The 12642-nt window shown below is 43.9% G+C and overlaps 1 protein-coding gene across 3 annotated transcripts in view; it reads left to right on the top strand.

The window, feature by feature from the left end:
• DCC (DCC netrin 1 receptor) overlaps positions 1 to 12642 on the top strand; it is a 906493-nt gene that overhangs the window by 772149 nt on the left and 121702 nt on the right. For all 3 annotated transcript variants that reach the window (XM_033934276.1, XM_033934287.1, XM_033934268.1), the window contains one exon: positions 11129 to 11355. In XM_033934276.1, the coding sequence (XP_033790167.1) occupies positions 11129 to 11355 (227 nt within the window). The remainder of the gene's footprint in view (positions 1 to 11128; positions 11356 to 12642) is intronic.

Genomic DNA, 12642 nt, shown 5'->3' with positions numbered 1-12642 from the left:
GCCCAGTCAGGTGTACACTTGATGTAGTTTTAGTCACCCATATCCTTCTATGCCTCTCGTAAGGAGATGTGCATCTAATTTGCTTTTGAATCCTAGAACGGTGGATTCCGCAATAACCTCCTCTAGGAGAGCATTCCAGGTGTCCACCACTCGTTGCGTGAAGCAGAACTTCCTGACATTTGTCTGGACTTGTCCCCCCTTAGCTTCAGTCCATGTCCTCTTGTCCGTGTCACGTTGGACATTGTAAATAATTTTTTCCCTGCTCTATTTTGTCGATGCCTTTCAGTATTTTGAAAGTCTCAATCATATCCCCTCGCAGTCTCCTCTTCTCAAGGGAGAACAGTCCCAGTTTCTTAAGTTGTTCCTCATATTCCAAGTTCTCCATACCATTTATTAGCTTCGTTGCTCGTCTCTGCACCCTCTCCAGCAGTTTTATATCCTTCTTTAGGTTATGTTGGACATAGTATTCCAAGTGTGGTCTGACCATTGCCCTATAAAGCGGCATTATAACTTTCTCCGATCTACTCGTGATTCCTTTCTTTATCATGCCCAACATTCTATTTGCTTTCTTTGCCACCGCCGCACATTGTGCCGATGTTTTCAGGGTCCTATCTATCAGTACACCCAGGTCCTTTTCTTGTTCGCTCTTACCCAGAGTTGCACTTGACATTCTATACTCGTATTCCTTGTTCTTACTGCCTAAATGCATTACTTTGCACTTTCCACATTAAACTTCATCTGCCATTTCTCCGCCCATTTCTCTAACTGACACAAGTCACTCTGGAGTACCTCGCTATCCTTCTGCGATCTGATTGCCCGGCATAGCTTTGTGTCATCAGCTAATTTGATGATCCCACTGGATGTTCCTTCTTCTAGGTCATTTATGAAAATATTAAATAAGATGGGCCCAAGTACCTAGCCTTGGGGTACACCGCTAGTCACTTTCTCCCAGTCTGAGAACTTCCCATTTATGCCCACTCTCTGTTTTCTGTTCTCTAGCCATTTGCCTATCCATCTTAGTATATCTCCCTCTATTCCTGAGAAGCCTTTCATGTGGAACTTTGTCGAACGCTTTTTGGAAGTCCAAGTATATTATGTCCACCAGTTCTCCATTATCAATCTGTTTGTTCACGGTTTCAAAAAATTGAAGTAAATTTGTCAAATATGATTTCCCTTCCCTGAAGCCGTGTTGACTGGCTTCCATCAGGTCGTGTGTGTCCAAGTGCCGGACTATGCTATCTTTAATCAGTGCTTCAACCATCTTTCCAGGGACAGATGTAAGACTCACAGGTCTGTAGTTGCCCGGTTCTCCTCTTGATTCTTTTTTGAAAATTGGCGTGATGTTCGCTATCTTCCAATCGTCCGGTATCTGACCAGTTCTAATTGACAGGTTGGCAAGTTTTTGCAATAGCTCTCCAATTTCAACCTTCAGTTCTTTTAAGACTCTCGGGTGAATTCCATCAGGTCCAGGGGATTTGTCACCTTTAAGTTTGTCAATCTTGTAGTATATCTGGTCCAAGTCCACTTCCACTTTAATACCGCAAACACAGGCATTGGAGCTTAAAATAAAAGAACACAATGAAGAAATAAGAGAATTGAAACAAGACATGACCTCCTTTAAAACCCAAGGAGACAAATTGGATAAAGACCTGGCAAATGTTTGTCGTGTTTAAGACACATTAATTAGAGACAATATTTACCTAAGAAGAAAATCTTAAGACACTAGAGAATAACTCCCGTAACAATAATTTGCGATTTATAAATTTTCCAAAATTGTATACCTTATCACCTAGGGAGATATTAAAGAGATATTTCTTGGAAATACTGGGGATAACAGAAGAATTAATACCGCCCTGTACTCAAGTATATTACCTACCAACTAAACGCCAACAGTTAGAGTAAGAGGAAGAAAAATTAAATGTTACAGACATTTTGGAGAAATCTGACAGTGAATTAGTTCAGCCTTCTACTTTATTGGTATCAGTAGCATTACTGTCAGATAAGATATGGATTTTGAAGTTATTTTTCAAAAATAGAATGAAAGATTTCCTGGGTCTCCGCATACAAATATTTCCAGGTGTTTCTCGTGAAACCCAGAAATGTAGAAAGCAATTTTTACTTCTAAAACCAAGAGTCATTTCGATTGGTGGAACTTTTTTTCTTAAATACCCATGTAAATGCTTAGTTAATTTTGGTTCTGTTAAATATGTGTTTTTGAACCCGCACAATTGACAGCTTATATATCTTCTAGATGTCTTGAGGGGAGTAATAACTAGAACATAGTTTATAATTTGGTCATTCTTCCAGCATTCTAGTCAACTTTGTTTGCTTTTAATAGTTACCTGATAGAGGAATAGTCTGCTTTATTTTATTCTTGGATCATGCTTCTGTTTTTGTGGACTTTAGAAGGATAATTGATCTTTTTCATTTCTTAAGTAAATGTATATCCTTGTTTTAATTTGTTATAGACTATTATCCTTTTTTTTCTGTACAAGAGTTAATTCTTGGTTAATTATTGTAAATCTTATAAAAATAAAAGATAAAAAAAATATGTGAAAGGGGTATGGGGTTTGGACTGTGTGAGGCAGATGAGGGCTTGGGAGAGAGGGGTTTGAAGTCCGTTTTTTGCCCATAACAAACCCGAATCCGTCCTGGGTTTTGCCTCAAGGATCAGGAAAAAACACACTGAGCCTAGATGTAGGAGAGCTGACCAGCTGGCCGGCCAGTTAATAAATCTAGCTGACTACTGCTCAGTAGTGCTACCTGATTCAGGAAAAAAAAAATTGATTCAATTCTATTCGATTTTCCTGCCCAATTGGGTGGTTTGTATTAAACATTCTGGTGAGTTTATTTTATAGCCTCTTCACCCCCTTTGCCTTCTCCTAACCACGCTGGCACTGTGGTGTAAACAAAATAAACAAACAAGAAATACTTTTCCTCTCTCTATTAAATCCTAGCTCACGTTTGCGGTCCAACACCAGTTCTGGAAGGATACACATTTCAAATCTGACGTATTGTAATCACAAAACAGAAAATAAAATTATTTTTCCTACCTTTTGTTATCTGGTCATTTTTCAAATGGTTGTCTTCTGATCAGGCTCTCCTTCTTTCTTCTTTCTCCGTGCTAACCATCCATCTTCCATCTCTGTCCTCCCCTTATGTTTCCCTTTCCTCCCCCAGAGATCTGGCATCTTTCCTTTTTTTCATTTCCTTTTTTCATTTCCATCCTCCCACAGCTGCAGCGATGGACCCCCAACATCCACAGATCCACCATCTCTCCTTTTCTCAACTACCCTTTGATCCAGCATCTCTCTTCTGTGTCCCTATCCCTATTCTCCTCTCCAGTACTGTCCCCGTTCCTATGCTCCCTCCATGCCCAGTATCTTATCTCTCCCCATATCCAGCTTTTTTCTATCTTCCTTACCTCTTGTATCCCCTTCCCCAGGTACAGGCTTTCTCCTACTATCGTTCCTGCCATCCTGCACCCTGCCCAGCTACTTTGGAGCAGTATCTGTCCCTCTTGTACCCTTCGCCTTGTGGCCTTGCATTTCTCTCTCCACCATTAGTCCAGCACCTCTCCTCTGCTTTCCTCCCCCTCTTTTTGGTTTGGTCTCTCTCTTCCCTTCACTTCACCCCAGGTCTGGCATCTCCCCTCCCCTCTCTTACTCCTTTCTCCTCCTCCCTCTGCACAGGCCTGCCTCCCTGCCTTGAAGCCCTGCTCCCCACCATGAAGACCTGTTCCCCCCATGAAGGCCTGCTCCCTCCAGGAAGGCCTATTCCCCCCTGCCGCGAAGGCACATTTTTTCCTCCTCCCCTCCGCAAAGGCCTGCTCCCGCTGTGAAGGCCTGCTCCCCCACGCCGCGAACAAACTCCTGCTCCCCCGCAGCCTGCACCTTCCCCGCTCTTACCTCCTTAACGCTAATAGGGCAGTCTGCAAGCTCACTGGTAAGATAAGATAAGAATTGCCGCTGCTGGATCAGACCAGTGGTCCATCATGCCCAGCAGTCCGCTCACGCGGCGGCCCTCCAGTCAAAGACCATTTAACCCTACTCTCGGTTTGCTACGTATCTTTTAAACAGATCTTAATCCATAATAGAACATTAGCTCCTATCCCATAACTTGTTTAAATTTCCTCAGAAGTCTTAGAAACATAGAAATATGATGGCAGATAATGGCCAAATGTCCCATCCAGTCTGCCCATCCACAGTAACCATTATCTCTTTCTCTCTTCGAGAGATCCCACGTGCCTATCCCAGGCCCTTTTGAATTCAGACAGTCTCTGTCTCCACCACCTCTTCCAGGAGACTGTGGAGACAGTAAGGCAATAACGCACCTATAAGGCCCAAGGCAGCTAGTTAACCCCATCCTAAGGCCCAGGCTCCTGTAATAAGGCAGCGGCATGGCTATAGAGCCCAGTACTGACCGGTGGTGACTCTCTGCAGTCTCAGCATGTCTTCAGGGCTGATTGCTCCCCGCCTGCGCTGCAGCTGCTCTTCCTCGGTTCATGGCAGCGGCGGGTTCACGGAGGAGCTCCCGCCCTTCACCTGCAGGTCTGCGGCGCTCTCCAGTGCCGGCTCTTGCAGCCTCCAGCTCCCAGCCAGAGAGTCGGCGGTACTGGGAGATGAACAGCTCATCCTCCGGGCCTGAACCTGCCTCCGGGGGTAGCTTTCCAGGGCTTGGGCCCAGCAGAGAGGATGCTCTCCGCCCTGTGTTTTAGCGATCCCTGCATCTGCCATTGGTCCTCAGCGGCACGTTCTCTCTGCCGCGATCCCACCCCTGACGTCAGAGCAGAGGCAGGATTGCGGCAGAAAGAACATGCCTCTGAGGACAAAGGACAGCTGCAGAGATCGCTATAACACCAGCAAGCCTGCAAGCTGCCCTATTAGCCTAAAGAGGTAAGAGCGGGGAGGAAAGAGCAGGCAAGCTGGGGGAGGCCTTTCTGACCGATCCTCCCCCCTCAAGCAGGAGCAGCAGCGGATGGCCAGCAAGAGGCAGTGCTGCAGCTCCTGTTTTAGGAAGGCACGGGGGAAGGGTCGGCCATTGAATCGGGAGGCCGATTTTTTAAAAACTTGAATCGATTCGAATTGATTCACCTGATTCGAATCAGTGAATCGATTCGAATCGTGAATCTGGCAGCACTACTGCTCAGACAATGAAGTGGAGTCAGAAAAGGTTAGGCTGGAAAGCTGTACCTAGTGCAAACCTGTCCCTGCCACTGCCAGAAGTTTGATACTGTTTGAGCAACCTGTGCCTAGCCTGTAGTAATAGGGAGCAGGCTGGTGTGTGGAAAACCCTTCCCCCACCTACTCAGAGGGGGAGTGGCTCTCCACAAGATAAAACTTGGCTCCTCAGAACAGGAAGAGGAGGGAGGCAAACAGGAGAGAGGAAACCTGGGGAGAGTCAGTCATTCTCACTCCACCCGGAGGAGTCTGATATTACAGATTGGCCTATGGTAGAAGCAGAGGAGTTGTCTCCTACCTGGAATCCTTGGGAGCATCCAGAGGAGGAAGAAATGGAAGTGCAGGAAATCTGGGTAGGAACTGAGACCCATCCAATAGCCATGGAAGCACAGTGAGCATAAGAGTTGGGTTTGCTGTTTATATCTCTGAGCTGCCAGCTAAACTGTAATCCTTCTTTGAAGTAAGTTAGGATCTCACCTTGAAAGCTAAACTCGGAGGCTTCATTTACAGCAGTGAAGTGTGGGTTAGCAGCAAACTTGTGTATGGTTTACTGGATTGATATGAAGCTGAGTAATTATGTTGCCTTCCCTCTCAGCTGTGCATAGTAACTTCAGTAACGTTTCCAAGGAAAAGTATGCATGGTATAGCTCAGTAAAACCATGTGAAAGATCTACCTGCTGCACTGCACAGTCTGTTGTAGTGTGGTTTTCTGTTCATTGAGAAACTAAGTACTGCTGACCTTGCTTTTTTTGTATGAACTGTGTGTCAAGCCGGTAAAGTCAAAGTATAACTGCTCTGGTGAAGAGTACTGTATTATTTACCTTGTTGAAGTCCAGAAGCAGGGGACTGTACTCAATTCGGTGCTGACCAAACTTGAACATCCTGAGAGTGTTGTTGGAACCTTTTATGTTTGTATTATAATTCCATGAAGTAGAAGTTTAACCTGAACTGCAAGGCTGAAGCCTGTATTTTTGTTGCTTTTGCCAGTGGCTGAAATAAAGCTATTTTGTTTTCGCCATTTCTGACTTAGACTCTTTACCTTGCATGCTCATGAGGCAGATACCGTGCCTGAATTAAGACCTGAAGGATCCCTTGGTAGTAAGGGACATGCTGGATCTGAGGTTTTGGTCACGTCCCCGTGTGCTCGCTGCGCCTTACAGGAGCGCGGGTGTGACAGTCCCCATTAGCATGTTTCTTCTTTATGCTGGTGCATACCTTAACTTCTACTGCCATTGGGAAAGGAGACTAGCAGCCTTGTTCTTTCTTTCTGCCAGTGAGAAATGGGGTTCCTGCTGGCAGGCACTGCTACTTTCACTGTGATAGTGACCTTCCTCCTTTCTTCTGCCAGCATGGCTTGGGGTCTACTCTGGCATCTGTTGCTAAGGCCAGTACTGGGCAGACTTGCACAGTATGTGTCCTGTATATGGCCATTCAGTTGAGGATGGGCTCGGGAGGGCTTCAATGGCCTGGATGGTTTAGATGGGCTGGAGTGAGCTTTGACGAAGACTCAAGTAGATGAAACCTAAGGACAGTACTGGGCAGAGCTCTATGGTAAACTGTGGAAAACAGCAAAGCATGGCTAGGACTGGCCTAAAGAGTATAAGTCTAGTTGATGATTGGGTAGATAGTATGAAACTCAAAATGAACAAGGATAAAACCACATTTTTATTATTAAGCCCACCTAGGATCACTGGTGATGATACACAATTAGTATTGCATAATACCCCACTGAAACTGGAATTAGAATTGAGAATTTAGGGGATTATATTTGATAGGCATCTGACACGGGAAGCATAGGTGTGAGCTTTAACTAGGCGTCGGAACGAAGGGTGGCCACAGGGGCCATGACCTCCCCCCAAATTGGCACTTTGACCCCTGGTAGTCCAGAGGTGCAGCGGGCAGGAGCAAGCTTTCCGCACTCCTGCCCCGCTGCTAACCCAGTTGGTGGCTCGCTGTCCCTGCCCCATTCCTGTAAGCCCTGCCTTAACCGCACAAGCCTCGGGCACTTATGATTTTAAAGTGTTTCAGGCCTGTGCAGATGAGGACAGAGCTTGCAGGAATGGAGCAGGGATAGGAAAAGAACTCACCGGGATGGGATGGGAAAATGTGTTCCCGCAGAGACTGGGAAACATTTGTCCCTGTGTCATTCTCTAATACCAGATACTGGCAAGCACTGAATATTCAGGTATAGATTTACATGTCACAGCTGGTGAGTGTTTAAATAGAGTTCACCTGAGCTTGCAGAAATACCTTTTTAAGAAAGCTACAAATGATTCAGAATAAATACAGCTGCTCAGAGAAATGACAGCGAGACCCTTGTTTATTAAATAATACTGGTTGCCAGTGAAGATGCTTGAATTCAATTTCAATTATGTATGAGAAAGTACCACAATATATGTTAAATTGGATTTGTTTTTCAAAGAACAGTAGATCCATTACTTTATGCAATACTTTATCACTGCATTTTCCAGATCCTAAAGGAATTCATTTTAAAATAATTATTTTCAGTGGGGTTTTCAAATTTACCACCTAGTGTTTATAACTTACTACTATACCATATCAGGAAGCTTTCCAATCTTTTTTTTTTTTTTTCATTTTGAATGATGCTAAAGGCTTTTTATTTTTAAAAATATTTGGATGTATAATGATATTAGTTTAGTAAGCTTGAGATGTATGTTAGGCATGTGATAAGGGCAAATTCACTAGAAAAAGAGGTGCTACTCGGAATGGACAGTGGTAAAAGGAAGCAGGGGAGACCAAAGGCCCGTTGACTGGAATGAACATCAAGCAATTGAAAGAAGCCGTGGAAAACAGGGAAGCATGGCGAGGACTGGCCTACAGGGTATCCAAGGGCCAGACTAGAGGTCTGCACGGGAACGGGGATCCCGCGGGAATCCCCCCTAACCCACGGGACTCCCATGGGGACACCCCTCTGGCCCACAGGATTCCCATGGAGATGGAAGGCTTTGGAAGCAGGGTTCGTCCATATAATATAATGGACACATCAGCCTTAGTAAAAGAGGGGGTTTATAAGTTAATTACCTGAACAGAAAACAAAAAAAGGGTTCCACCAAAGAGATTCCACAAGGAAAATAGCAGCGCAAACAAAAGAAACTGTGGAATTGTTGATCCTGTCAGAAGTAATTGCTGCTTTTTATGGGGACGGGCAGGGATGGAGGTAATTCCTTGCGGGGATGGGTGGGGACGGAGATGATCCTGACGGGGACGGGTGGAGACGGAGAGGATCCTGGCAGGGACGGGTGGAGACGGAGAGGATCCTGGCAGGGACAGGCGGGGATGGGTGGGATTTCTGTCCCCGCGCAACTCTCTAGGCCAGACACGGCTGAATGGATAGTAATCGTATTGAGATGTTTAACCCCGGGAATACCTGGTTTTATTAAAATTTTGGAATCCATCTGGAAATGAATGGCATTGAGAGAATACAAGAATCTCTTCTAATGACTGTCCCATGTGCATATGTGGAGTGAAGCGGAAAAAATATGGCACGGTACACACAGCTTGATTATCGAATGCTTCATCTCTGGAAAACTGGGATAGGTTGAACTACACATTTTGGTGGGAATCCCTGTGTTATACTTATAAAATGGAATGTTGCATGGCCATACAACACGTTTTAAGAATTTTATGGATGTTTGGGAGCCATTAGCTAAATACTGTAAAGAGGAATAATTAATTTAATTTTATAGTCAAGTAAACATATGCATCCTGGGGGGGTAAAGGAAGGGAATAGAATTGGAATTGATTCAAGGATTTTATGAATAATTTCATGAAAGTTTTATTATATTTGTTTATTAGCTGGGAGGGTGGGGGAAATTTCATTATGCAGTAGTATTTGTAAGTTTTGTTGCGTATTATGTAATGTGCAAATATGTGAATCATTTATTGCGCATTTTTTAGTTTGAAAAATCATTAAAGAATTTTTTAAAAAAAGTCTACCAAGAAGGAACGATCTGAGCAATAATGCATGCACTTTCTTCTCCACTTAATTTTTTCTTGTTAAAGATTTGTTCTGTTACTACTATTTAATACTACAGCACATAGTGTTGTATACTGTATATTGAAGGTAAGGTTACTCCATGTAGGGGTACCAGATTGTACTTTAGTAAAATCCGAACCCCTAAATCTACCCCCAGGCCCACCCAGTTCCATCCATTCACGTTACGCCCTAGACCCTCCCACAATCCCGCCCTAGCCCCGCCCTCCAGTGCCTGCTCTCGTCAGACAGTAGGAAATCCATGCATGCGTGTATGCAACACAATGATGTGATGTAATGTAATGTAATGTAATTTATTTCTTATATACCGCTACATCCGTTAGGTTCTAAGCGGTTTACAGAAAATATACATTAAGATTAGAAATAAGAAAGGTACTTGAAAAATTCCCTTACTGTCCCGAAGGCTCACAATCTAACTAAAGTACCTGGAGGGTAATAGAGAAGTGAAAAGTAGAGTTAGAGGAAAAATAAAAATAAAATAAACATTTTAACAAGACAGCATTGATCTAAATACTTTGGAAGGTAGAAGAGAGGAGAGAAAGGAATAGAAGCAGAAGGGGGAGCCGTTGAACAGTAGAATTCTGGAGAAATTTAAATGATAGAAATAGAACAAAACAAAGACAAAAGGCAAAACAATAGATAAGATTAAAGATAAATCATAAGCTGGAAAGAAAAATAAAATAAAACTTTGTCTTCAATCAATGATTTAGAGCAGTGTTCTTCAACCACTGGTCCATAGAAATTTCCTGCCGGTCCACAGGACCAGCACGTGCATCAGGCCCAAAACAGAGTTCTTCAACCGCCGGTCCACGGTGCGATCGATGCGGCATTATCTTCGAGCCTGCTCCCTCTTCCTAACTGATTCAGTGCACAAAGCCACGGGCAGTGGCTCCTAAGGGCATCCTGCGCCTGAACCAGAAGCCTTCGCTCTGACATTGCAACTTCAGAGGGAAGGCTTCCAGATGAGGCACGGGACGTGCAAGGTGCAATTAGTCTGGGGTGGAGATTAGGTAGAGATGGGCAGGGTCTGGCCCACGACTTAGCCCAGTGTTCTTCAATCGCTGGTCCACGGACCAATGCCGGTCCACAGAATAATTCTTTTATTTCTGCCGGTCCATAGGTGTAAAAAGGTTGAAAAACAGTGATTTAGAGAACATATATCTGGTAATCCTAACTCCATGTAATTTGTCATGTTTGTGATAATGTATGGGAAAGTCCCAGAAAAACAGGAGACGATTACTTCCCAAAGCTTGCATTCAGATACAGGGCCAAGCTTTTCCGTTAAAAATCGTTATGCTGGCTCTCAGAGCCATTTTTTATGTTTTAAATGAGTGATTTGTGATATTCTTAGGAAGATAGCAGGCTTTCCATCATTCTCTAATAGACTCCTGAGGCAGGTCCATTAGGGGCCGAAACACGAACGTGTCGAGTCACGATATATTAATAAAAGACACTGAATATCAGAGACTTCTTCACTGTTCGTTTTTCAATATATGGGAAAGTACCACAATCTCGTATGTTAAATTGGATTTGGTTTTCAAAGAATAGCTTTATGCAATGCCTTATCACTGCATTTTCCAGATCCTAAAGGAATTCATTTTCAAAGAATATTTTCAGTGGGAAAAAAAAAGAATGTAATGCTGAACATGGTTTTAAATATTATTGAAATGGCAGGAACTGGTAATGGCTTCATTTGGAATGAACACTAGTGCAACTGTAAGAATGAACAGACAGTTATGGTAGAGACGCAAGATGTTTGGTTTCCACACCTCTGGAAATTTCTGTTCCCCATCCACTGCCACAGATCTGTAGCACAAGCTGCCAGATTTTTTTTTTTGTTATATGGGACAGTAAGGCAATGAGACATTAGTTTATTAATTACTATGCATATAAGGGCATTTGTTTTTTAGTTTTTTTATCATTTTATCCACAGAAAACGGGCAACACACAGTGCCGGAAAAAGGAAAGGCAGTCAAAAGGACCTCAGGCCGCCAGACCTTTGGATCCATCATGAAGAGATGGAAATGAAGAATATTGAGAAGCCCTCTGGTTCTGACCCTTCAGGAACCGATTCACCCAGACAAAGTTGCCAAGATATCACCCCTGTCAGCCATAACCAGTCAGAAACTCAATTGTGCAGCAAGAGTGCCTCACATTCAGGTACCTGTGGAAAACTATTATATATTTTTTTTATCTATTTATGTTAAAAATGAAAGATTAGGATTAAAGCAAAGAGTTGGAGGAAACAATTCTAAAAAGGAAAGAAGATCATTTCAATACCAAAGGGGTCCTTCGAAACCAAATTAAGCACTTACGGCCATCGTCTATAAATAGGGCCCCCTATTTAGGTGCTGTTAGGTGCCCTAATCATGGCCTAGTGAAGCCTAAGTTCGGGATCTGCGCCAAACGTATTATTTTTAATTGGCTTAATCAGCGGGTTAATAGACCACACCATTTTTTTTATTTATCCAATTTTCTACACCGTTCTCCCAGTGGAGCACAGAATGGTTTGCATGAATTTATTCAGGTACTCAAGTATTTTTCTCTCTGTCCCAGCGGGCTCACAGTCTATCTAATGTACCTGGGGCAATGAGGGGATTAAGTGACTTGCCCAGGGTCACAAGGAGCAGCGTGGGTTTGAACCCACAACCTCAGGGTGCTGAGGCTGTAGCTTTAACCACTGCACCACTCTAGAAATCAAAATGGAGCAGCAGTGAGCCAAGTAAAGGGCAATCAAGCCATTGTGACATCACTGATGAGGTTGGCTCTTAGGCATTGGTGGAATGAAGCATTGTGATGTCACAATACCAGCTCTGGTTAGCAGAGGCTGAAACCTTTTACACAATTTATTTCTCTATACTGTTCTCCCAGGGGAGCTCAGAATAGTTTACATGAATTTATTCAGGTACTCAAGCATTTTTCCCTGTGCTTAGGCTGTCGCTTTAACCACTGCGCCACACTCTCCCAGCCTAAAAATGCAAATTAAGCATCAAACTCTTAGGACACCTAGTGACGCCTAAGTGGAGGTGCCTTTGGATGTGTAACAATGCCTACGTTAAAAAGTAGGTGTGGTTATGGGCAGAGAATCAGTATCATTGACTTAGGTGTCCTTAGGCCTCCGACATAGGCACCACCAAATTAGGGAAATAAAAAGTTGACCTAATGGAGTGGCGCCTGTGTCTAGGATGTATAAGTTCACTTAGGCATAGGGTTAACAGACGTCCGGATTTCCGCAGACATGTCCTTCTTTTGAGACCATGTCCGGGGGTACGGAAGGCTTTTCAAAACCCAGCAGGCAGCGGGGGGGGGGGGGGGGGGGGTGGGTGGGTGGGTGGAGTGGGGAGGGGATGGGGAGGGGATGGGTGGAACTAGGCGAGCCTAGGGGCAGGTCTAGGGATCCCTTATTTAGACACCACTAGGCACGATTCTATAAACAATGCCATTTTT

Source organism: Geotrypetes seraphini, chromosome 1, assembly GCF_902459505.1.
Source record: "Geotrypetes seraphini chromosome 1, aGeoSer1.1, whole genome shotgun sequence".
NCBI lineage: Eukaryota > Metazoa > Chordata > Amphibia > Gymnophiona > Dermophiidae > Geotrypetes > Geotrypetes seraphini.
The sequence above is the reverse complement of the archived record's forward strand: the minus strand, read 5'-3'. Positions and strand labels throughout refer to the sequence as shown.